This window comes from Typopeltis vanoorti, chromosome 16 (genome assembly GCF_054136105.1).
Source record: "Typopeltis vanoorti isolate ZY-2024b chromosome 16, IOZ_Tvanoo_1.0, whole genome shotgun sequence".
Classification (NCBI taxonomy): Eukaryota; Metazoa; Arthropoda; class Arachnida; order Uropygi; family Thelyphonidae; genus Typopeltis; species Typopeltis vanoorti.
The window spans coordinates 61,020,220-61,044,910 of record NC_143564.1 but is presented as its reverse complement, the minus strand read 5'-3'; the positions used below and the strand labels follow the sequence as shown (position 1 = coordinate 61,044,910).

The 24,691-nt window shown below is 37.4% G+C and overlaps 1 protein-coding gene across 1 annotated transcript in view; it reads left to right on the top strand.

Moving 5' to 3' along the window:
• LOC150098060 (solute carrier family 53 member 1-like) overlaps positions 1 to 24,691 on the top strand; it is a 235,703-nt gene that overhangs the window by 59,161 nt on the left and 151,851 nt on the right. The window contains exon 7 of the mRNA XM_090406669.1: positions 22,033 to 22,113. Coding sequence (XP_090262795.1) covers positions 22,033 to 22,113 — 81 coding nt within the window. The remainder of the gene's footprint in view (positions 1 to 22,032; positions 22,114 to 24,691) is intronic.

Sequence of the window (24,691 nt, the reverse complement as noted above, 5' to 3'; positions counted from 1 at the left end):
TTTTTATACAGCTCGCGATATCCAGACATACAGTTCTTCAGCTCCCGTTGGAATTTAAAGGCTCGTTCAGAATTTGTGTCATTAACAAGAAAATGATTTTCCAATTTATTGCACAGTTCAAGACCTCAAATTATATTTGCAGTGAGGGGGACAGGTTTTTCTTCCGCTTCACTATCGTTTTCTGGATCTTCGATGATATCTAAAGTTAATCGATATCCAATAATATCATTGTCACTTAAGGCATTGTCCACAAGCAATTCGTCTACATTGTTCTGGCTAAATGTATCAAAACTTTCTCCACCAATTTCATGTGCCAAAGTAATGATTTCAGCTGAATATGTAGATGTTTGCATGGTTGCACTGTTTGCAACATATCCAGGCCAAGCTGCTTTCCAGCAGGCATTTAAAGTTTGTGGTCTTATTTCAGTGATAGTAGATGCAACGTGATTTAAGCAGTCCAAAATAGAAAATTTTTTCCAAACGTCAGTTACTGTTAATGATTTTAATGATTCATTTTCTAGTTTATCCAATATAAATTGAAAAGTGTGCTTAACGTAATATTTTTTAAAAAGTCACAATTATGCCTTGATCTAATGGCTGAATAATGCTTGTTGTATTGGGTGGAAAAAACACTACCTACACATTTAGATGTTCTAAATGCAGATGACTTGGTGCATTGTCAACAATTAATAAAACTTTAAAATTGAGAGCTTTTTGCTTCGTATATGTTTCCACTTCTGGTACAAAGCAATTATTGAACCATTCAGTAAATACAGCAGTTGTTACCCATTCTGGCAGCTGTTTTAGAACTTTGCCTTTTAGAGCACATGGTCTTAGAAATCAATTTACTAGGAGGGGGTTTCAGCATTCAATCTCCTGATGTATTGCTACAAAATAACAATGTTACTCGATCTTTGCTTGCTTTAAACCCACTTGCTTTTTCTCAGACTTTGCGATGTAAGTTCGACTAGGCATTTTCTTCGAAAACAATCCGGTTTCATCAGCGTTAAACATTTGATCGGGACAGTATCCACCTTTGCTAGCCGAAAATTCTTTATCAGCCTGGGAAGTGGAAGTAGACGGCTCCAGTTGCTTCATCTATTCATAAAACCGAAGAGTTTTTTGTTTAATTAAATAACCACTTATAGGAATTCTTTGAGTTAATTCTTCAGTCCAAATGATGAGCGCTCATTACGTGTTTTCTAATAAATCATCTCTTGAGTACGATGATAATTTGGCGCTTAGTTTTGTGCCAGAAATGACAGATTTTCTTATTGCGACTTCATTCTTTTTAATTGCTCTTATAGTAGATTTGCCTAAATTAAAATATTTACCAATCGCAGATCCCTCTCCTTTTGCTAAGCAATCTAAAATTGCAATTTTCATTTCCAAAGAAATTGCTTTTCTTTGGTGCTTTTTTTTTCCTCCATTGAGCCAAATTAAATCTTTAAAATAACAATTAGCAAAATTTAGACTTTTGGTAATAAAAAGACAAACACTTACTCACATGCAAAATTAAACTTCAGGAACACTCACTGCTTACACGTTATCACGTTGCGCCAGAATGTGCTGCAACACGCTGTTCATTACGTACAACGGTGATGAACGAATTGGTCAACGACACGTGAAATCACGTGCTTTATAGGTAAGATTTTCCCACTGTTATACAAGCAAAATAGTTACCACTTCAAAAACCACAATGATCATAAAAGAGAAGTTAATTTTCTGCCATGTAATAATAAATAACTCATCCCACAATATGGATTGATTACCCCATGGTTTCAAAACGTGTTTCACGGAAGGTGAATAAGTGTTCTGCGAGAAGTTCTCCTGGAATTTGTCATTTTAGTTTTCTAAGCATTTTTCATGAATAAATATGTTATAGTGGAAATATTCTGAGGAGAATAACATTCATGAATATGTTGAAAAGCTCAGACCCAGAATGTCTAAATAACATCTGTGGAGCAAATGTTAGTGACCAAGCCGTGTATTTTTAAACGTGGAAGTATTCATGAATTATCGTTAATTTTCACACATTGAAACCTTTCAACATTCGGGAAAGGGAATATCGCTGTTTATGACCGGTCATAAAAATTGCCGGCAAGCCGATTACAACAATGTGCGGCATGGGGTTGATGATTGATAGAAACCTGAAGTTTAGGGGACATATTGCAAAGGTGGTGAAGGTAACACAGAGGATTACTGCTATTATGAGAAGGACACTGACCTGCAGAGATAAGAGGGTTATCATTCCGTTGTATAAGTCTCTGATCAGACCACACTTGGACTATTGTTCTCAGATTTGGTCCCCAGGATTTGAAGGGGATAAATTAACTGTGGAAAGGATACAAAGACGGATGACAAAGATGGTTTCAGGACTGTACAAGGATAGTTATGAGGATCAGCCTGAGAGAATGTGGACTGCAGAGTTTGGTGGATAGAAGAAGGAGAGGTGATATGATTGAGACTTTTAAACTGTTGAGAGGTGGTTACAGGGTTGACACTGGGGAGTTCTTTTGCTTGGTTGAACAGCGGGAAGGAGTGATGACAAGAGGCCATCCCTGGAAGTTACGAAAGGAAACTGTGAGCAAGAGGGTAAGGAGTGGTTTCTTTGTGTGGAGGGTGGTTGAGCCGTGGAATGCATTGCCTGATGGAGTGGTGGGAGCGAGAACGGTCAGTGAGTTTAAAGAGTGGTATGATAGACTTTGTGTTTCTCGGGGGGGGGGGACCTCCCCTCGATGAGTCTTTTGACTCCTTGGAGGCCTGAATAATAATAATATCCTCTATTCTCAAAACTGAACGAAATAACATGTGTGTTGCAAATGTTAGTGACCAATCAGCAAGGAAGTATAAAGAAAATTTTTCCACTGAAATTGAAGATCAAGATAGTCTGTATCCGGTTCTCAGATCTAGTAATACTGAATACATTCTTCATAAGTTCGTATTGTTGGGTGAAAGTGCTTGTTTTGAAACTGTAGTGCCGTGATTTTTTAAAAGTAATAGGCCTATAGATTTAAATTTTAATATGAATAAGAGACAAGTGACTTTGTTTAATTTTGGTGTTAAGAAATCTCTTATTGAAGGTGTTTGTAATGCAACAGATAGTGATTCATCTACCTCCAGCCTACAAAGCAATCTCCAGGATGTACAAAGGGAGGGGAAAACTATCAGCACACAGGAGACATAAACATCATTAATTTAATGATGTTTATGTTTAATTAATGTTTAATTAATTAAGAATCAATTATTAATTAATTAATAACAAATAAACAATTATTAATTAATTAATAACAAATAAACAATTATTAATTAATTAATAACAAATAAACACTTATTAATTAATTAATAATAAATAACCAATTATTAATTAATTAACAATAAATCAGCTAAATTAACAATTAATTATTAATTAATATATTACAAAATAACCAAGGTGTTGCATGAAAATTTCAGGATTTGTAATGTGTTCCATCGTTGGAAAAGTTTGGGAAAGGAAATGTTGGATTACCCTATTATTGGAATGGATTCTCCTTCTGTTGACATGTGCAGAAGTGTCGAAAGGTCTCGTATCTGTGGGTGTACTAGTATAACTTCAAATCTGCATAAAAAAGATCCGCATAAAAAGAGACCCGAGTGTATAAGCTTCATGGATTTAGAAAAAGCAGTTGACAAAGTTAATTGGAAGATGATATGGAATATTATGAAGAAAAGTCACATTGACTATAATGATAGAAGAGTAATCAAACAGATATATGTAAGACAAATGGGATACATAACAACAAATAATAAGGAAGAAACCCTACATATTAGATGTGGAGTAAGACAAAATGCCATCAGAGAAGTTAAAGAAAAAACAAGCAGTGGCATAAAGATTGGTGGAGAGGAAATATTTTGCCTCATATTTGTAGATGATATTGCATTCATAGCAAAAAGCAGAAGAAGACTAAAAAAGTTAATCAAAACAACAAATGAAGTATTTAATAAATACCACATGAAAATAAATGTTGAAAAAACAAAATTCTACTGGTAAGCAAGAAACCAAAGATCATAAAAAAAATTAAATTAAAATGGGAAAGAGATAAAACAAGTTAAGAATTACAAATACCTAGGGGAGTACAATAAATGAGGAAGGAAGATCAAAAGAAGACATAAAAATAAGAATAGGCATAGCAAAAAAACCAATTCAAAAAAATTGAAAAGGTATTAAAAGGAAACTGAAGTCTAGAACTAAGGAAAAACCTTCTAAAAACTTATATATGGAGTATAGCACTTTATGGCAGCAAAACATGGACAATGGGAACAGGAAATATTAGAAGACTGGAGTCATTTGAAATGTAGTGTTGGAGATGAATGCAAAAGATAAAATGGACAGACAAACCGACAAAAAATCTAATTAAGAAGTGCTTAAGGAAGTAAATGAACCCAGAACTCTGATAAAGACATTAATAACAAGAAGAGACAGATGCATTGGACATCTCTTACGACACGAAAGTCTGACGAGACGAATAATAGAAAGCAAAATCAAAGGAAAAAGAGAAAGACCAAGGAAAAGATACTTTGATGAAGTAAAACAAAGCACTGGACTAAGAACATACTACGAAATAAAGAGGAAAGCAAGCAGAAGAGAAGAATGGAAGGAAATGCTGCTGAGCTACCAGTCATAAGACTGATGCAATAGAAGAAGATACAATGCCACTGAGTATTTCATTACCTTTTTCTACTGATATCATTTGTTTTCGTCTTCTTCACTTTTCCATACATATCTCCAGTTCTCTTCATTTCACTTCACATCTGCTTCATGTTTACCAACTCAGCTTTCAAATCTTGCATCCTTTTTTTTCCCCTATCATTAACTCTTACTATTTTATCGCCATAAATTTTATCATTAATTTCACTGTTTTTCAATGGCATTATTGTCTGCTTTATCGTCATTCGAAATTTTTTTCTCACTATCACTTCCAAACATTCTCTGAATAGTCACGCAATCTTCAACTGCTTGTGTCAGTTACGAACATGTTCCCTACTCTTATTTAAGCAAACCTCATGGTCCATCAGAATATCACATTTCCTACATACCCACACTCATTCTTTTCTCTTATTCATCTCTACATAAATATTCATGGCATTTTCCCATGCATACATTCTACATTTCATGGCACTGTACAGTTTTTGAGAAATCCATGCTGTTTACTTTATTTGTCTTTCACACAGACCTATGCAATGATTTGTCTTTTACCACCACCATGTTGTAACATTGTACTAACAAAAACAAAGAATTTATGATAATATCACCTAAGAAATTTATCTAAGCACCGTATTCCACACTTAAATATCTCACAGTAATACTTAATCTACAATTTAGACAATATCAGCACACATTTAAAGATAAAATTTACTTATCTTGCTGCATTCCACATGATGACCAATGTTTAACTCACACCACCTAGCTCTGAAATCATCAATCACTGAAATTATTAAAATGTTGTAGGTTAGAGATAGTTCAGCAAGGTTTTTCAATTGGTTTGAAAATAAATTGATTAATACTTCTTGAGCAATTACAAGAATGACAAGACATTGCACTCTTTGATTGGAAAACATGTGAATTCATTTCTCATCATCAAAGAGGAATCTTTATAAGGGCTTTTTCATTTGAAGGTGAGTTAATTGATCTCATACAGAAGTAATAGGGAGTTTTCTTCTTGAGAACTTGAGGTTTTCATCCTGCATACAGACAGGTGGCATTGTGTAGATGGAGAATTTAAGTAATAGAGACAGTGGGTTGTATGGAGCTATCTCCTACAGTGAGTCCTTGGAATCATTGGAAGTGTTATGTAATAATTATATTTAACAAGAAATTTTATTCTTGTTTAATATTATAATTAAACACCCCCCCCCTCGTTTTTGGATGTATATATTTCCTTGCATTATGCGAAGCATCACTACCCAGACCAGTTTCAAACTAGATCCTACTGTTAAGAACTCAATAAAGCTTGAAACTGGTCTGGGTAGTGATCCGTCCCATAATGCATAACAATACACATATGTAAGGAGGGATGTACTGTGCATTATGTGGATACTAGTAATAACGATTCTTCCTATACAAACTTTTGTCTGCTCAAACTTGGATAAAGGATTAAAACAAGAATATGTAAAGTCGTGTCAAGTACCCTGGACTACTCCAGTGTCATTATCAGTCTGCCATACCACTGTTAGATCGTGAATGAGGAATTTTCATTAAAATTATTTCATTCAAGATTTAACGAGAATAAAATAACAACTAAGAGATACTTGTACTATAGTAAGGAAGTAACTTGTAAAAAGGGAGCATGAATGAATAACTTTAATGTGAAGTACAAAGGAAAATTGAATTTCATTTGTCTAAATAGAAATTCTGTTTTGTAAGCTGCAGCGATCAAAATGTATTCTATGTGAAATGTATATCCAGTGTAAACAAAAATCCAAGGGTCGTGTTCTAGCCACCCAGTTTAGCGTAATGCCTGAGACGAAGGCTTATGCGGAAGGTGAATTAAGTTTGCATTCCCTGAAAAGAGCGCTCCTCGAGGAGTAGAGTTATGACGAAACAACTTAAGGGCACAAGGAAAAGTGGCGTGTGAATATCTACAGCAAAAACGAGGGCGCAACGGAGATAGAATAAGTAAGGATTCGTGCGAGCTTCAAGCTCTCTCAAGTTTTTGTTCCTGTTCTCGCTTGGACCTGAGGTAGTGGAAATAACTTTCCACTACCTCATTCCGGTAGGACTTCGATAGAAGTCCTACCGGAATGAGGCAGTGGAAAGTTATTTCCCAAAGGCGGGAACACTGACCATAGTGACCCGCAAAAGATCAAGACGAATGCTAGCATTGCTAAGTGCAGAGAAAGGATGACGAGCTCTTTCCCGTGAATGCTTGATGGATACCTAACTCACAGTACGCAAGATGTCGGCGTCCACTGTTTCAGGCCATCGATAGAAGTCCTACCGGAATGAGGCAGTGGAAAGTTATTTCCTAAAGGCGGGAACACTGACCATAGTGACCCGCAAAAGATCGAGACGAATGCTAGCATTGCTAAGTGCAGAGAAAGGCCTTATTGGATGAACAACATTACCTCCACGTGGACGCAAACTGATGGAAGTGCAGAGTCTTATCCAACAAAAGAAGACGGATCAGGCGGAGATGGTAATCAGACACAATGATGGTAATGTACAGAACTTTCTTACTCATTTTTCAATAGTATTAGAAGGAAAGGCGAATCAGTTTCTAGTTGAAAGGAAATTATGGACAAATACTTAAGGAACTTTGAATAACTAATATGCTTAGCTATTTGTTGGTGTTTTCATTAGACTGGCTGTGTGAAAACTTATGCTCATGTGTGTGACCAAAATAATGTGAGGAGCTAGAATCTGATTTGAAATTTTGTATTGTGAATGTTATGTGTATCATTGATTAACTTAGAGGCTAGAGTTTTTGATTATTTATTAGAATGTTCACTTGTATTCACCAGTTTGATTTAGTGTTTAATTGATTAAATTCTTGTGTGTATTTGAATCTAATTGTAAGTACTCTAAGATCCTAATAAACATGTTTTGTTATGTAAACCTGAGTGTTGTCTGAGCATGAGACCAACTTACCACTCATAAAATCTGAACCTATGCAAAAGGGAATAAGAAAGGGGAATTTAGAACGTTAGAGTCACGACAGCAAGCTAAGAATTCTACAGACACTGTAGAACTTCAGTAAGATAAGATAGCGTTAAGATTCTGGGAAGGTCTCTTTGAACAAGGATTCTTCTGTCCAAGGACTCTGACTGGTGCAGCGTTAAAAAACAAATTTGTCAGTGTCTGAAAAGGAGACAGCCCCAGAAAGAAGGTCTAGAGAATTTCACTCTTAGTTGGTGGCTAATTTTCACCTTCATAGGGAAATTACAAAAGGGTGATTCGGGGTTTAAGGTTAGAAATTTCTGGATGGGATAGATCACAGTATAGGGAAGGAAATTACATTAAGAAAATCATTAAGACTTTTAGAGAAAGCAACATCGTAACACCACACTTTATCTCATGGGGAAAAGAATTTGTTATCGAAAGGTTTCAGTTTTGCTTTGATTCCCCAGTAATATTCCAATGATAGACATCATGGCTAACATAGAAACGCTTCAGACCCAATCCACATCCAGGCTGCTTCCCTCTTATTCAGAGCTAGATTACTAGCTAGATATATCCAAAAAATAAAAATAATAGTTCTATTTCTATTTTTTGGATACAGCACAACAAAAACATCAGAACAGATAAAGGTAATACAGGAGTTTCTGTGAACTTAGAGGAATGCACAGCAAAAATGAATAACCTTCTGGAAGATAACAGCACTACTTTCAGATCCCACTCAGCACACACAAATAATAAAACCATTGATTTAATAAAAGATTAATCAGTTGGCCAGAAGATTTAATGAAATCTCTAACATTGAAACATCTTTTAGTTTTTAGAGTTTATGGAGCTCCAAAAATCCACAAACTGGAGTCATTACATCCTATCATAGGCAGTAGAGACTCTCCTACCTCCATCCTAGCAAACTAACTGTCCCAATTTGTGACACTGCATGTAGGAAAAATAGAGTCACACATAAAGAACACTTTACGCTTTTTTATTATTATTATTATTATTATTATTAGACACCTCCAGGGAGTCCAAGGACTCATTGAGGGAGGGCACCTACTCTACAACTCCGTCTCAACCATTCAGTCACCAACTGACAGCAACTACACCAAGTCCATCTACTGCCGACCACCACTGGTATTTCCACAGACAATCACAAACATTCATGCCCATGACAGGATTCGAGCCTGCAGCTTTTTTGGCTGGAGAGTGGATACGCTATCCAGCCAAAATGTAGAATGTAAAAAAACAAAGATGTACTCCTTGTGTTCTGAACACAAGGACTACATCCGGCTTCACAAGTACAGCCATTCTGGTCTTGCAGACCATTCTCTGAATACACGCCACAGAATACGGTGGAAGAAAACTACAGTAATACACCGTAGCAAATACAAGTTCGAAAGACTATTTATGGAATCAGCCTCAGCCCTAAGAAACTCCCCAAACCTCAACAAATTTGGTTGTATGCAGTTGCCCCAAATATGGGAGGCATACATCAGCAGACTGTCAGCCCAACGGCCAAGAACACCTACTTAGCCCGCTAGAGGGCACCATCAGGCCTTCTAGGAGAACTATAGCTTCATATCTTCATTCTCAGTTACTGTGTTGTAGTGCCTGCATGCATGTGCCTTTTTGTAAGTTCCTTTTGAAAATGGCAACGTGGCTTGCCGAAATATCGGAAATATTTATTAAAGTATAATTTAATTTATATTCGGATCTACGTTGTTCAATTCCCCAAGAGATTTAGAAATAGAATTATCAGGCTGGATGGTAGCAGGGATGGCCTCTTGTGGGAATACATCAGATAACGCTGAATTCAGTGGAGTCTGGAGGGGATAACGATAGGTATAGAAACAGTGACATTTTTATTCTTTATACTAATGCCAGGAGTATCTGGAATTAAAGGAGATGAATTTGTGGCACTGATTGACAGCATCATCAAAGATTATTGGGATCTCTGAGATGTGGTTGATGGAAGATGATATACCGGGTGATTATAAAATAACGTCAAGTGTTCAGAGCCCTCTAGCGAGTAATGTATTGGACAAAACACACCAATATTCGGTAGACGTACACAGTGGAACATGGGGATTCGATTTAACAAAAAAAAAAGTACCAAAAGTCGCCAACTGGGGAAATTTTGGCGCTGCCAAATTAATTTTAGTAGGTGTGACTAATGAATGGCAAATGAGAGACAGCACACATCAATTTCATGATGTTTATTGTTAATTACAAATGAGGTTCGATATGACCACCATTCTGATGTTCCAGGAACTGCATACGGTGCAGTTCCTGGAACATCAGAAACTGCATACGGTGCACGACATTTTCCACAGTGGCTCGCAACATATCGGAATTGATTTGTCTCACGTGTAACGTTATTCGATCTTTCAAAGTTGGAATATCGGGTACATGTCCTTGATACACAATGCTTTTAAGAAATCCACACAGCCAAAAGTCACAAGGATTGAGATCAGGCGATCTCAGTGGCCATGGCATGGGAAATGCATGACTAATGATTCTTTTGCCAGAGAAATGTTGTCGCAAAACATGCTGTACCTGAAGTCCGATGTGGGATGGTGCACCATTCTGCATGATGATGGTCGAATCGAGACATCCTCTTTGCTTCAATTGTGGAACCACAAAGTTCTGTAGCATATTTGCATACCTGTTAGCATTGACGGAACAGATCACTGGTCCATTTTGGCGATTTTCCTCGTAAAAGTATGGACCGATGATAAAAGATGCCGTAAACCTGCACCACACTATGACTTTGGGCAAGTGGATAGGCATCTACAGACACACTTGCGGATTAGTTGCAGCCCAAATGCGACAGTTGCATGTGTTAATATCGCCGTTCAAATAAAAGTGCGCTTCGTCACTCCATAAAATCTGCCACGGCCATGCATCATCCACTTCCATGCATGCCAAAAATCTCAAAGATAAGTCGATTTGTGTGGTCGCATCACCAGGGCACAATTCTCGAACATGACTGATTTTATAGGGGTAAAACTTTAACATCTGATGTTGGATTTTCCACACCGTTGTGTATGTGATATTCGTTTGCCAGGATATTGCTCATGCACTGCTGGTACCCTGCACATTCGTCATCTCCTGTTCCACAATAGCAGTTGCAACTTGTTGGTGATTGATTGGTTTGCTTCCCCTGCCTACCTGCACTGCTAGAATTCCAGCAGTTTCAAATCGCGAATCAGTTTTCGTAAGTTTGTTATGCTAATCAGTCCTTTTTGTAAATTTTCCATACACCGAAAATCACGAAGACAAGCACTGGCATTATTGTTCTGCTGATAATAGAGTTTGACTAACAAAGCATGCTCATGTAAGGCAAGAGGCATCGAAAAGCAGTTCATCTACAAATGATAAGAAATCTCATAGGCTTTCCTTTTATTGCATGATCGCTCACAAGAAACGTGATGCAAATTAATGCATTTTATTCGGTAAACAGCACCAAAATTTCCCCTGTTGGCGACTTTTGGTACTTTTTTTCGTTAAATCGAATCCCCATATTCCACTGTGTACGTCTACCGAATATTGGTGTGTTTCATCCAATACATTACTTGCTAGAGGGCCATGACGTTATAACGTCAGAGTTATAAAAAGTTATTTTATAACGTCAAGTTAACCGGTACTAACAAAAATAGAAGTAGCAGGGTACAGCATTTTTCGACAGGACAGGAAGGAAAAATGTGGTGGTGGAGTACTGCTTATGATAAGTGATGACTTATGTCCTCTCGGAGTGAGGATTTGGAGGGCAGTGGTACAAACACACCAGAGAGCATAGAGGGTGAGGAGCAGGAGATGTTTAGGCAGTTGAGCTTGGCAAGTGCAAGAAGAATGATTGTTATGGGAGATTTTAACTATAGCAGTATAAATTGGGAAGAGGAAACTGCACATAGTAATATGGGAATGGAATTTCTAGAATTCTTGAGGGACAGATGTCTTAGGCAACATGTAGTAGAAGGAATACGAGGTTCAAGAGTTTTGGATTTGGTCGTAGCATCAGAAGAGCTGATTATAACTGAGATGACATCTCTGTCCCCAGTTGGAGAGAGTGACCATGTGGTTTTGACTTGGAAGATGAATAGACATGCAAGAGTATCAAAGGAAAGGTAATGTATGTGGAATTATAAGGCAGGTGATTATAATATTCTTAGATATCAACTTGTGGCAGTTCCATGGGGGGTCAGAATTAAAAGGCCATTAGTGCTTGGGAAATTGTAAAGGAATAAGTATTTCATCCTGGAGGAGTCAGTTTTAATACTAGAGGGATAGGGCAGGTTCGAGGTTTAGAGGTACAGGAAGAGAGTGTGTTTCAAATACTGAGTACTCTGGATGTCAGTAAAGATGTGGGACTGGATGGTATTTTGCCATGAGTTTTGAGAGAATGTGCTAGGGAACTGACAGTGCCTTTGACCTGGCTTTTCAAAGTCTGGCTGCTGGAAAGGTACCCATAGAATGGAAGGAAGGTAAGATTGCATAAGGCTGGTAGCAGACTGGAAGTGTCTAATTATAGGCCAGTTTGCATGTCATCAGTAGTTGTTAAGATCTTGGAGAAAGTAGTGAGGGACCCTATACAGCATTGGGCAGATGAGGGTGGTGTTATCCGTGAGAGTCAACATGGATTTATGAAGGTGTGCTCTTGTTTTAGCAATATGCTAGCCTTTTATGATAAAGTTACAAGAGCATTAGATGAGAGAAAGGCATATATTGCCATTTTCTTAGACTTAGCGAAAGCATTTGACAGGGTGCCACATGATAAGCTGATATTTAAGTTGCAGCACATGGGTTTGGATGACAGGTTGGTCAACTGGATTCAGGATTGGCTGTCCGATATGTATCAGAGAGTTGTGTATAGTGGGGCAGTTTCAAGGAGATAGAGGGTTACAAGTAGGGTCCCACAGGGCTCGGTACTGGGACCTATATTGTTTAACCTTTATATCAATGACATTGTCAGTGGATTGCAGGGGGGAGGGGTATTCAGTTGTTTGCAGATGATGCGAAGCTGGGAAGGATTATTAGTAATAGTGCAGATGTGGTAGCCCTGCAAGAGGATTTGAATAAGCTGGATAGATGAGCAAATGAATTGGGGTGTCGGTTTAATGCAGCAAAATGTAAGGTCTTGAGGTTTTGGAAACATCGATGGGACACTGCATACTGGAGTAAGTAGGGGAGACAAGAGATTTGGGGTTGATGATTGATAGAAACCTGAAATTTAGGGGACATATTGCAAAGGTGGTGAAGGTAACACAGAGGATTGCTGCAATAATGAGAAGGACACTGACCTGCAGAGATAAAAGGGTTATCATTCTGTTGTGTAAGTCTCTTATAGACCACACTTAGACTATTGTTCTCAGATTTGGTCCCCAGGATTTGAACGGGATAAATTAGCTGTGGAAAGGGTACAAAGGCGGATAACAAAGATGGTTTCAGGACTGTACCATGTTAGTTATGAGGATCGGCTGAGGGAATGTGGATAGAAGAAGGAGAGGTGATATGATTGAGACTTTTAAACTGTTGAGAGGTGGTTTCAGGGTTCACACTGGGGAGTTCTTTCACTTGGTTGAACAGCGGGAAGGAGTGATGACAAGAGGCCATCCCTGGAAGTTACGAAAGGAAACTGTTTGCAAGAGGGTGAGGAGTGGTTTCTTTGCATGGAGGGTGTTGTTGAACCACGGAATGCATTGCCTGATGGAGTGGTGAGAGCGAGAACGGTCAGTGAGTTTAAGGAGTGGTATGATAGACTTTGTGTTTCTCAGGGGGGGGGCCTCCCCTCGATGAGTCTTGATAGACTTTGTGTTTCTTAGGAAGGACCTCTCATGATGCGTCTTTTGACTCCATTGAGGCCTGAATAATAATAATAATAATAATAACAATATCAAACAGAACCACAGGTAAAAAAGAGGTTATGGAAGAGATATAAGGAGAGCGGATGCATGAAGAATATAAGACTCATGCCAAGAGAGTGACTAGTATGCAGGGGCGTGCCAGTAGTGTCCGGCACCTGTGTGCAAAACTTTAGTTGGTGCCACTATACCCCTTCCCCCAATAAAAAAAAAAACACTTTATAAAAACGTTATTTTTAATATTTGATTCCAATAAAGTATTTCATTTTGAATTTTATCTCCTAAATAGGAGGGCATATTTTTAAAGTCAGGATCATTAGCTACACGTCGTGTGTGTTCCGATATAAAAGGATCAAACTTTTCTAACATATCAATGCATTTTAAAAAAATTGCCATTGTTGTGATCGTAAAGTTTATTACTTTTACCACGAAGTGTTAGATTTTGTTTGCCTAAAAACTGTACTACAAAAATCATTATTTTTATAACTTCATACCAGCGTTTCCTTTCATTATCTAAAACCGTTTGTTGCAAATGATCAATACAAGTTTTATTTTTTAAGGATGTAATTAATTCTGTCCATTTTTTGTAATTGTTTAAATGATTTAAATTTTTCTCGTGACTATTCAGGTACATTGCAAGATGTTGCATTTATTCTGCTGATAACAGCAGAATATAGAATAAAGTTAAAAACTGCAGCAGATTTTCGTATATATGTTTAGAGCAAATGCGAGTTTGAACAAGATTAAACAAATTCAAACGCACATTATCCTGTAAACAGTAAACTCACGCTAGTTCAAGTTTTTACTTCTTTACACTAAACTACTTGTTAGAACTAGGATCAGAATAAAATAAGAACTTAAGGAATAATAACAAATAAGTGATTATAAATAATTTGTTTAATTATGACAAATCTATAAAATATAATTAAAATTTATACAAAAATGTAATTTATTTTGATATAATTAATGAATAATATTTTTTTAAAGTGTATTTCTTCTTCGCCTGAAATCTTTTGGTGCCTGACATTGCACATATTGCTGGTGCGCCCCTGCTAGTATGGTAAGGAAGGCAAAACTGAGAAGAGACTGGTCCTGAGATCCAAAGAAAATCCTAAGGAATTTTTTAGCTCTGTGGTCAGTAGGAGGAGAAATGATTCTAGAAGAATGACATTGTTGAATAAAAGTGAGAATAGTGACTGATGCAAAGGAGGTAAATGAGGTAAAACTGATGTAAATGAGGAGAATCCGAGAGAGAGAGGTGTGAGGATGGAGAGGCAAACAAGAGACCGGTGCAAGACATAAGTAGAGAGGAAGTGGATTGGGTACTGAGAAGAATGGAAAGGCTGGGGGGGGCAGACCAGATACCTGGGGAAGTGTAGAAAAGTTTGGGCAGTGAGGGCGTGGATATGTTATGGGATCTGATGAGGAAAATAGCCCAACAGGAAAAGATACCAGACGAATGGAGAAAAAGTATTCTCATCCCAATCTACAAAGGAAGAGGAGATGTTCAAGACTGTGGCAACTATAGAGGGATCAAGCTGATGTCACACACATTGAAGATATGGGAAAGAGTAATTGAAGGGAGGATATGGCAGGAAACGAAAATTGGTGAGGAGCAGTTTGAATTTATGCCAGGAAGAGGGACAACGGATGCGATATTTGCGCTATGGTGATTGATGGAGAAATATAGAGAGATGCAAGTGGAGCTGCACATGGCGTTTATAGACCTGGAAAAGGCATATGACAGAGTGGCCAGGCAGGAGGTATGGAGGTGTATGAGGAAGAAGGGGTGTCGGAGAAGTACGTGAGGATGGTGAAGAAGATGTATGAGGGAACAGAAACTTAGGTCAGGTCTAGTGTCGGCACGACAGAAGGGTTCCCCATTGTTGTAGGGCTACACCAAGGGTCAGTTCTGAGCCCCTACTGCTTTGACCTGGTCATGGATGTACTAGTGGAGGATGTCAAGAAGGAGGCACCATGGAGCATGCTGTTTGCCGGCGACATTGTTCTATGCGAATCATCCTGAGAGAAGCTTGAAAATACCCTGGAAGAGTGGAGAAATGTATTGGAGGAGAGAGGCATGAAAATTAACTGGGAGAATACTGAATATATGTCAACGGGGAGTGAACGAGGATATGATCATATGACTTCAGGGTGAAAGGCTAATTTCAGGGAAGAAATTCAAGTACCTTGGGTCGGTCGTCGAGAAGAATGGTGACCTGGATGAGGAAATACAGCACCGAATAACATGCGGCTGGATGAACTGGAGGAAGATGAGCGGGGTCCTGTGCGACAAGAGAGTGAGTTGTAAGAGGAAAGGAAAGCTGTATAAGATGGTGGTGAGGCCGGCAATGCTTTATGGCACAGAGACGTGGCCTATAACAAAGGCACAGGAGAGGAAGATGGAGGTAGCGGAGATGCGGATGTTGAGATGGATGAGTGGTGTGACAAAGAAGGACAGGATAAGGAATGACTACATCAGAGGGACGGTTAAGGTGGGACCAATTGGCAAGAAGATACAAGAAAGTAGGTTGAGGTGGTTCGGACATGTAGAGAGGAAGGGTGAGGAGTATGTTGGTAAATGAGTGGAGTATATGGAGTTGCAGGGAAGGAGGAAAAGAGGCAGGGCCCAAGCTCAGGTGGAGGGATAAGGTGACAGAGGATCTTAGGGAGAAAGGATGGAGTCCGATGGATGCCCTGGACCAGAGAACTTGGAAGAGGAAGGTTAAAGATCAGTGTGCTGACCCCGTTTAACATGGGATAAGGCATAGCGAAAGAAGAAGTGACTGATGCAAAGGACATACTGGAGTTGTTCAGTGAACACTTTATTCAAGTATTTCATCCTGGAGAAATAGGTTTTAATACTAGAGGGATAGGGCAGGTTCGAGATTTAGAAGTGCAAGAGGAGAGTTTGTTTCAAATACTGAGTACTCTGGATGTCAATAAAGCAGTGGGACTGGATGGCATTTCACCATGGCTTTTGAGAGAATATGCTAAAGAACTAACGGCTCCATTGACTTGACCTTGCTTTTCAATGAAAGTCTGACCAAGAGGAAGGTTACCCAAGGAGGGTAAGATAGTACCCATTGCATAAAGGTGGTAGCAGACTGGAAGTGTCAAATTATAGACCGGTTTGTGTTTCATCAGTAGTTAAGATCTTGGAGAAATTAGTGAGGGACCATATAAACTGTTGGGTAGATGAGGGTAATGTTATATGTGAGAGTCAACAAGGATTTGTTAAGGGGGTGCTCTTACTTTAGTAATAATATGATTGCCTTTTATAATAAAGTGACAAGAGCAGTTGATGAGGGAAAGGCATATTCTGCCATTTGTTTGGATTTTACAAAGTCATTTGACAGGATACCACATGATAAGCTGATATTTAAGTTGCAGCATATGAGTTTAGATATCAGATTAGTGAACTGGATTCAGGATTGGCTTTCTGATAGGTATCAGAAGGTTGTGTTTGGAGGAGGCAGAAAGTTACAAGCGGAGTCCCACAGGACTCAGTACTGGGACCTATATTGTTTAACCTTTATATTGATGACATTGTCAATGGATTGCAGAGGGGGGGGGGGGGCTAGGAAGTTCTTTCTTTTGGTGGAACAGGGGAAGGAGCAAGGACAAGGGGCTGTCCCTGGAAGTTACAAAAGGAAGCTGTGAACAAGAGGGTGAGGAGTGGTTTCTTTGCATGGAAGATGGTTGAACTGCAGAATGCATTGCCTTATAGAGTGTGAGAGTACAAATTGTCACTGAGTTTAAGAAGTGGTATGACACATTGTGTTTTCTAGGATGGGCCTTCTGTGATGTGTCTTTTGGCTAGATGGAGGCCTGAATCAAGCCATTATATTTATATTTCTTCACTTTGTGTCATTTAATAATCTTGTTTTATAAAAGAATGATTTAAATTTTCTTTCTGTTCTGGTTATTTGTTGCCATTTAGATGGTAAGGTTAACTTTATTTTAACGAGGAAATGGTCACTACCTATTTCATATCCTCTGTGGACATCTATAGAAAATTTTGATATCTTTTCATTTAAGATAAAGTAATCTAATATTGATTTCCATCTTCTTGCTGCCCAAGTATATTTATGTATGTCTTTATGTTCATAGAAAGAATTCATTATTTTAAGATTATAAACTACAAAGTCGATCGATTTTTTACCATTCCTGTTTAGAGTATGTTCTCCATTTATTCCTATATTATTATTAATTTTTGTTTTTTTCCATTCTTGTATTAAGTCGCTTGCTAATATTGCATAATCATTTTTTTTATTTTATTATATATATATTTCGTAATTGATTATAAAATTGAATATTATCATCTTCTCTTCCTTCTTCTGGGGAAGAGAAGGTTATTTAACAATAATAAACTAATTATTGTTAAATAACCTGTTTCTATTTTTATTCTAGCTTCTATTATTTGTTCATTCCATAGTTTATAATATGTTAACTGTTTTGAAAGGGAATTATGAATCCAAATCATAACATCTGCTTTTGCTCTTTGGCCCCTTTTCGCTCCACTATATATTACATTAAAGTTTTCAGTTCTCATGGTTTCTTTTAATTTCTTTTTTATTTCAGTGATTACTGCTATTCGAAAACTTCTTTCATTTAATATCAAATCTAATTATGTATTTCTTTATATGCTATTCCTCTTACTTTCCAGTTTGCTATGTATATTGTATTTTGTTGTTTCCATTTTCATTTTACCTTTTTCATTCCAGAGTTGTTTTCCATAGACTCATTTTGAAAACTTTTCTCTGTTGTCTTAAATGTAATTTTGTGTTCTTCATGTCAGATCACTAGCCCGGCGATAGATAGTCCAGTGGTAGGGCTGCTATCTTAAGGCTTCTGAACTTCCCTTCTTCCAAATTAAAACCTGTAGGAGGAATAAGGTGTATTGATGAGAAAAGAGGATTTAGAGGGGACATAAATATAGACCAGAAATGGCCTATAGTCGTCAAGTACTATAGCATAAGGTTCATAAAATAAGAAAAGTTGGCTGATAAGGCCTTATAGAAAAGGTTAAAGTGAGTGGATCTTCCTCAGAGTAGAAGAAGATAGATTGAATTAGGGGACCATGGGAATACCACTTCCCTTACAATTAAGATGATTGCCCTGTTGGTCCACGAGTCCTTATTCAATATATTTGGTGAGCTCCCCTACCTGCCACCTAGGAGTAAGTGTTCTCTAGAGGTTAGAGTCCCCTAAGAGTGAAGGATAACTTTAATCAATGTTGATAAAAGGAAAGTGACAGAAAAAGAAGAAGAAATAGTGAGTTACTAAGTGATTACTTTGCAAGGGTTTATCATCCATGTGGAGACTGCAGTTGCAGATTGAAAGAGACTGTCAGAAGTGAGGTAGATAAACTGTAGATGCTCAGCATATTGAAAAATATCAATGTGAATACAGCAGTAGCATGTTGACCTGTGTGCTATGAGAATGTGTCAGAGAACTGGCATTGTCTCTGATGAAGTTGCTTAATCTAAGACTCAGCTCTGGCAAGGTTCTAACAGAGTGGAAAGAAGGTAAAATAGTTCTATTACATAAAAATAGCTTCAAGACAGTAGCAGCAAATTATCAATATTGGTGGTTAAAGTACTGGAATAATTGGATAAAGCTAAAAATTCAGGAATTGGTAGATAGGAATGTGACGCACTAGAGACAGTATGACTAAAAGGTAGGTCATGCCTTAGTAATTTATTTCCAGTTTGTAATAAAGTGACAGCTGAATTGGATAAAGGGAATGGTTTCATTGGGATACTGTTGGATTTTGCAAAGGCTTTTAAAAGAATTCTGTATGGAAAACTGTTACATAAGTTGGTGCAAATGGATATGAAGCTGGTGACCGAAATAGGGGCTGGCAGACAGACTGACACCAGAGTGATATATAGTGAGGAATCTAAGTGAATGAGGAGATAACTAGTGGAATGCCTCAAAGCTTCTGTACTAGAGCCACTGCTCTTTAATTTGTGTATTAGTGATATAGGAAATGATTTTAAGGGGGGGGGGAAATATTCAGTTGTTTGCTGATAATGTAAACCTGGGTAGGGCAATAGTTGATAAAAGTGATGCAATCCTGCAAGTTGATTTAAAGAAATCGGCAGTGTTGGTGAAAGATAACGGTTGTCAATTTAATGTTGCAAAATGTAAGATTATGCACTTTGGACAAAAAGATTACATGCTGTGTATCATATTGATGGCACTGGATTGCAAGAAATTGCAGGGAGTGATGATGGTGGAGAGAGAGAGAGAGAGAGAGAGAGAGTTGAAGTTCAGAGAGCATAATTGCAAAGGTTGGCAAAATAGCTCAAAGGATTATATGGATGTTGAAGAACATCCATATAATCCCTCTTTATGAGTTATGATTCAGCCACATCCAATGTACATGGATTTAGTTGCTTAGGTTTCTTTCCAGATCAAGAGGTGGTAGAGAGGATCCAGAGACAAATGACTGAGCTAGTGACAGGTCTGTGGAATGCTCCCTATGAGAATAGACTGAAGGTGTGTGGGTAGGTTGCAGAATTTAGTTGACAAGTGGAAGAGAGGGAACATAGAAACTTATAAGTTACTAAGCAGTGTGTGGGGGGGTTCTGTAAGATTGACACGAGAAATTTTTTAGTACAGTAAAACCCTGAAGTTACGCGGTAGGTGGGACCAACAAAAAGCGCATAAGTCGAATTCGCATAACTCAGGGTATAATTTTGCATGTAATTTATATATACAAACATACAATTGGGACCAAAGGTTTACAAAAACATCTATATTTTTTAAGAAATATAATCATAATTGTAGTTTTTCGTACATAAAAAAAAAAAAAAAAGAAAGTTATTTCGATGTCGATGGTTTCATAAAATCTAATAGATTTGTCTGACAGCATAATGTCTTTTTCTTGTCACGCAAAATTTCTGCATAGCAAGCTAATGATTTTTTTATTCCTTGCCTTGTGGCTACAATTCGTTCCTCGTTAGAATCTATGTCCTCCAAAATCTGTAAACCTTTCTTTTATGATTGTTCTTACTGTGGATTCCTGTAGATCAAACTTCTTTGATAGCTCACAAATTTTTATTCTGCCTTCAAAATCCTTAATAATGTTGTTTTGTTTCCAAAGTCAATGTTTTTCTTTTCTTGCTAGCAATAGAAGAATCGGACGATATTATTATTTTTTATGTGATAAAATTTTTATCAAGAACATAACATTAAACAATCGCAAGGTTTGTAGACTATAAAAATCGTGTATGAATGGAGACCGCGCGAAAAACGTCAGTGCTTGTTCACAGCATGTGCGACACTGACAAATGTGACCGGCGCCTGAAAGATATGACTAGTGGTGAGGCGTGAAGCGGGACTGGAATACGTACATATAAGAAACCGCGTAAATCTGGATTCGCGTAAGTCAGGGTATGACTGTATATAACAAGTAGGGAGAGAATAAGGGGGTCATCCCTGGAAGCTGTGCAAGAATGTGGTTAGAAGAGTGTGCAGACTAGATTTTTTGCTTGAGAATGGTGAATGAGTTGAATAGATTGCCAGAGAGACTGAATTGCTTACTGTACAGAACACACACCATTATGGGAGATTCCTGCATCTTCTTCACATTGTCATCCATTGTAGATGATAGGCATGATAAAAACATCAATAATTACAAAGGACTTTGTTACCTCAAACACACCCTTTCCCTTAATGGACATGGAATAAAGATGATTAAAGTTCAATTTAAATGTGTTTCACTTTTAATAACTATGTAGTTATGATGTTAAATGGGCTTTCACTCCACTTTATAAAATTTCTAGCTTTTGCACTCCCTGTTTAAAAAAAAAAAAAATGGGAATTTATAGAATTAACTGCTCTTATACTGCATTTGCAAGATATTATTATTATTATTACTATTATTATTATTATTCAGGCCTCCATGGAGTCAAAAGACTCATCGTGGGATGTCCTTCCTAAGAAACACAAAGTCTATCAAGACTCATCAAGGGGGGTCCCCCCCACAAGAAACACAAAGTCTATCATACCATTCCTTGAACTCATTGACCGTTCTCGCTCTCGCCACTCCATCAGGCAATGCATTCCATGGTTCAACCACCCTCCATGCAAAGAAACCACTCCTCACCCTCTTTCTCACAGTTTCCTTTCTTAACTTCCAGGGATGGCCTCTTGTCATCACCCCTTCCCGCTGTTCAACCAAGCGAAAGAACTTTCCAGTGTCAACCCTGACAACAGTTCATAAACTGTTATTTGTTTGTTAGTTACTATTTAGTTTGTGTTTATTGTTTAATATCTTTTAGTTTCTGGTATTCCTCTTGAAGATAAGTGGATTTCATTACTGAAATATAAGAAAATAAAATTTTTAGATTGATACGTGGAGTCTTTTTACTTTTAATAATGGATTATGCATATTATGCATGAAGCACTTTCAGCTGTAGGAATAACTTAGCATTAAATTAGTTGCTATGAACTTATTATTGGCTTGTTGTTTGTATCATAACAGTAGTACCTAGTGTTGTTTCTTAGATTCTGTTTATAAGAGAGCTGGAATCCGGCAACCGTCAGAAGGCCATGAAGAGACTAAGAGTGCCACCTTTGACTGATTTGGTATACTTTACTTTTATTGATTATGATATTCTGCTGTTACCAGTGATGCTATTTATTTACAAAATAATAATAATAATAATAATAATAATAATTCATCATACTTTATATGGCTAAAGTGGACATTTACTATAGCAATTGTAAGGGCTACAGGAATATATTGTTATAGTGAATTATTTTAGTATAGGGAGTTTGTTATAATGCTGTTTGCTGCAATGTGAGTCAGCTGTAGTAAAATAACATAGAAACATAATTTTCTGTGATCATTATCACTACAGTTTTCTTAATTCAGTGTAAAGTTCAATTTAAACATGTTTCAGATTTTAGTTTCAAAAACAGAAATCTGATTCTTTAATTTTCTTGAACAGAAATCTGTGCATATGAACCATGAACCAGCCTATTTTAATCAGTGGTTATAAAAATGACATACCAAATCAACTCAGTAACTCAAGCATTCTTAAATTTTCTCTCTCTCTCTCTCTCTCTCTCTCTCTCAGGGCACCTATTGATTTACATGCTAAGAATTTTTCATATGCTTTCTTCATTTCCATGGCTGCGTCTTTAACTTTCTGAGACCACCATGAAGTTTTCATTTTTCTTTTCTTGTAGAGAAAAAGGAAACATTCCCTCCCAACAGACACCATACTACAGACAGAAAAAAAAAGTGGTTTTATTGAATCACTAGGCACAGTACAGAAACATTTACAGTCTCTGTACAATATTTAGCAATAATCAGAGTAATTAGATCAAACTAAAATGAAAATGCCACTGCATAATGTCCAATCCTCACCTTCTCATGGTGCACCCTGTTGGGTATCTACCAGGATACTGAACGAACAAGGATGGGCTGGCAATTTGGAATTTAGCCGACTGAATTGTATTCTTATTGGCTTAAACCAAAATACAAAATGATGGTACAACATGACAAAATTTCATGCCGGCTGGGGCATCGCCTGGTTAAACAAGGCCTACGTTGTTTTCGCCAGGTAACCAGGGCAAACAGCGAAAAGTCAGGTGCTGGAATAAATCTGAAAACACACCCCAACTTAACATCGCCAGAGTTAAAGATCGGTACTATCAACATAGGAAGCTTGAATTTCAAAGAAATGGAGCTAGTTGAGGAATTAAATAAGTACCAGATTGATTAGATAAGTACCTGAAACAAAAAAAGACAAAAACTGGTGAGATCTTTCTGAGCAATAAATATAAAATATTATATTCAGACAATGACAATCAAGGAAAAGAAGGAGTAGCCATAGTATTCAACACAAAATACGAGGCTAATCTTCTTGAATGGCAGTCAGTCTCAAGTACAGTGATGTGGGGCAAATATCAGAATGGGGAACTGGACAATGAGACTTATTTGAGCCTATGGTCCCACAGAAGATTCTACTAAAATAGAAGTGGAGGTATTTTTTCAGGCTTTAGAGAAAGCAACTGACATAATGAAAAAGGAAAAGTTGATCCTTGTTGGGGATCTAAATAACAGAGTAGAAAATGATTGTCAGACATACAAAAATATTTTGGGAAAATTTGGAGAAAACAGCAAAGCTATAATAATGGCAAATACATGTTGGATTTCTGCTCAGGACATGGACTGGTTATTACTAACACCATGTTCCAACATAAAAATGTGCACAAATTCACATGGAGAGAAGAGGCAAGGAATAAGAAAAGTCTCATTGAGCATTTTATTGTTGATAATGATGTTTTTTCCCTGGTGCAGGACACCAGTATGTACAGAGGATTTGAAATTAAAAGTGATCACTATTTAGTCTTGAGCAGGATAAAATTGAATTTCAGATTGAAAAGAATGACACATAAGAAAGTTTTAAAGCGAATAAAAGTTGAGCAGCTCTCAGATGTGATCTGTAGACTAAAATACACAAAGATTATTGAAATAAAAACGAAAGAGTTTGAGAACAGGAATCAAACCTCGGAGATTCAGTAGCAAGCCTTGAAGAAAACACTGATTGATTCAGCTCGAGATTCATGTGGTGAGGTTGTTAGCAAGGATAGAAAAATCAGAACTCCCTGGTGGACACAGGAAGTTAAGGAGGCAGTGAAGGAAAAGAAGCAAGCTTATCAAAAGTTCCTGGCAAATAAGTCAGCATGTGCTCTTAGAGTATACATAGACAAATGTAAGAAAGCTAAACATTGTCAAGAACAATGTTTAGCTTTCTACGTTGGCAAGACCATACAAAATAAATACTTCAACAACGTTGGCAAGAAAATCGAAAATAAATATCAAGAAGGTGGCAAAATATTCTGGAGGTTGTTGAAGAAGCTTAGAAATGGAGGAAAGAGTGCTGTAAAAGGAGTTAGACATGATATGAAAATGGGAGAAAAAGATGAAGTATGGAATAATTACTTCGAAAAATTGTTAAATGAAACAAGCAGTGATAGCACAGTGGTAAAAAACACTCAACAGGCATAGTCAGGAATACATATCCATACTTGAAGTAGAAAAAGCCATCAAAGGCTTGAAATGTGGAAAGGCAGCAGGAGTAGATGATATTTGACCAGAAATGCTGAGGTATGGTGGTATAAAAGTCTTACAGTGGCTGCACTGCATAGTTCA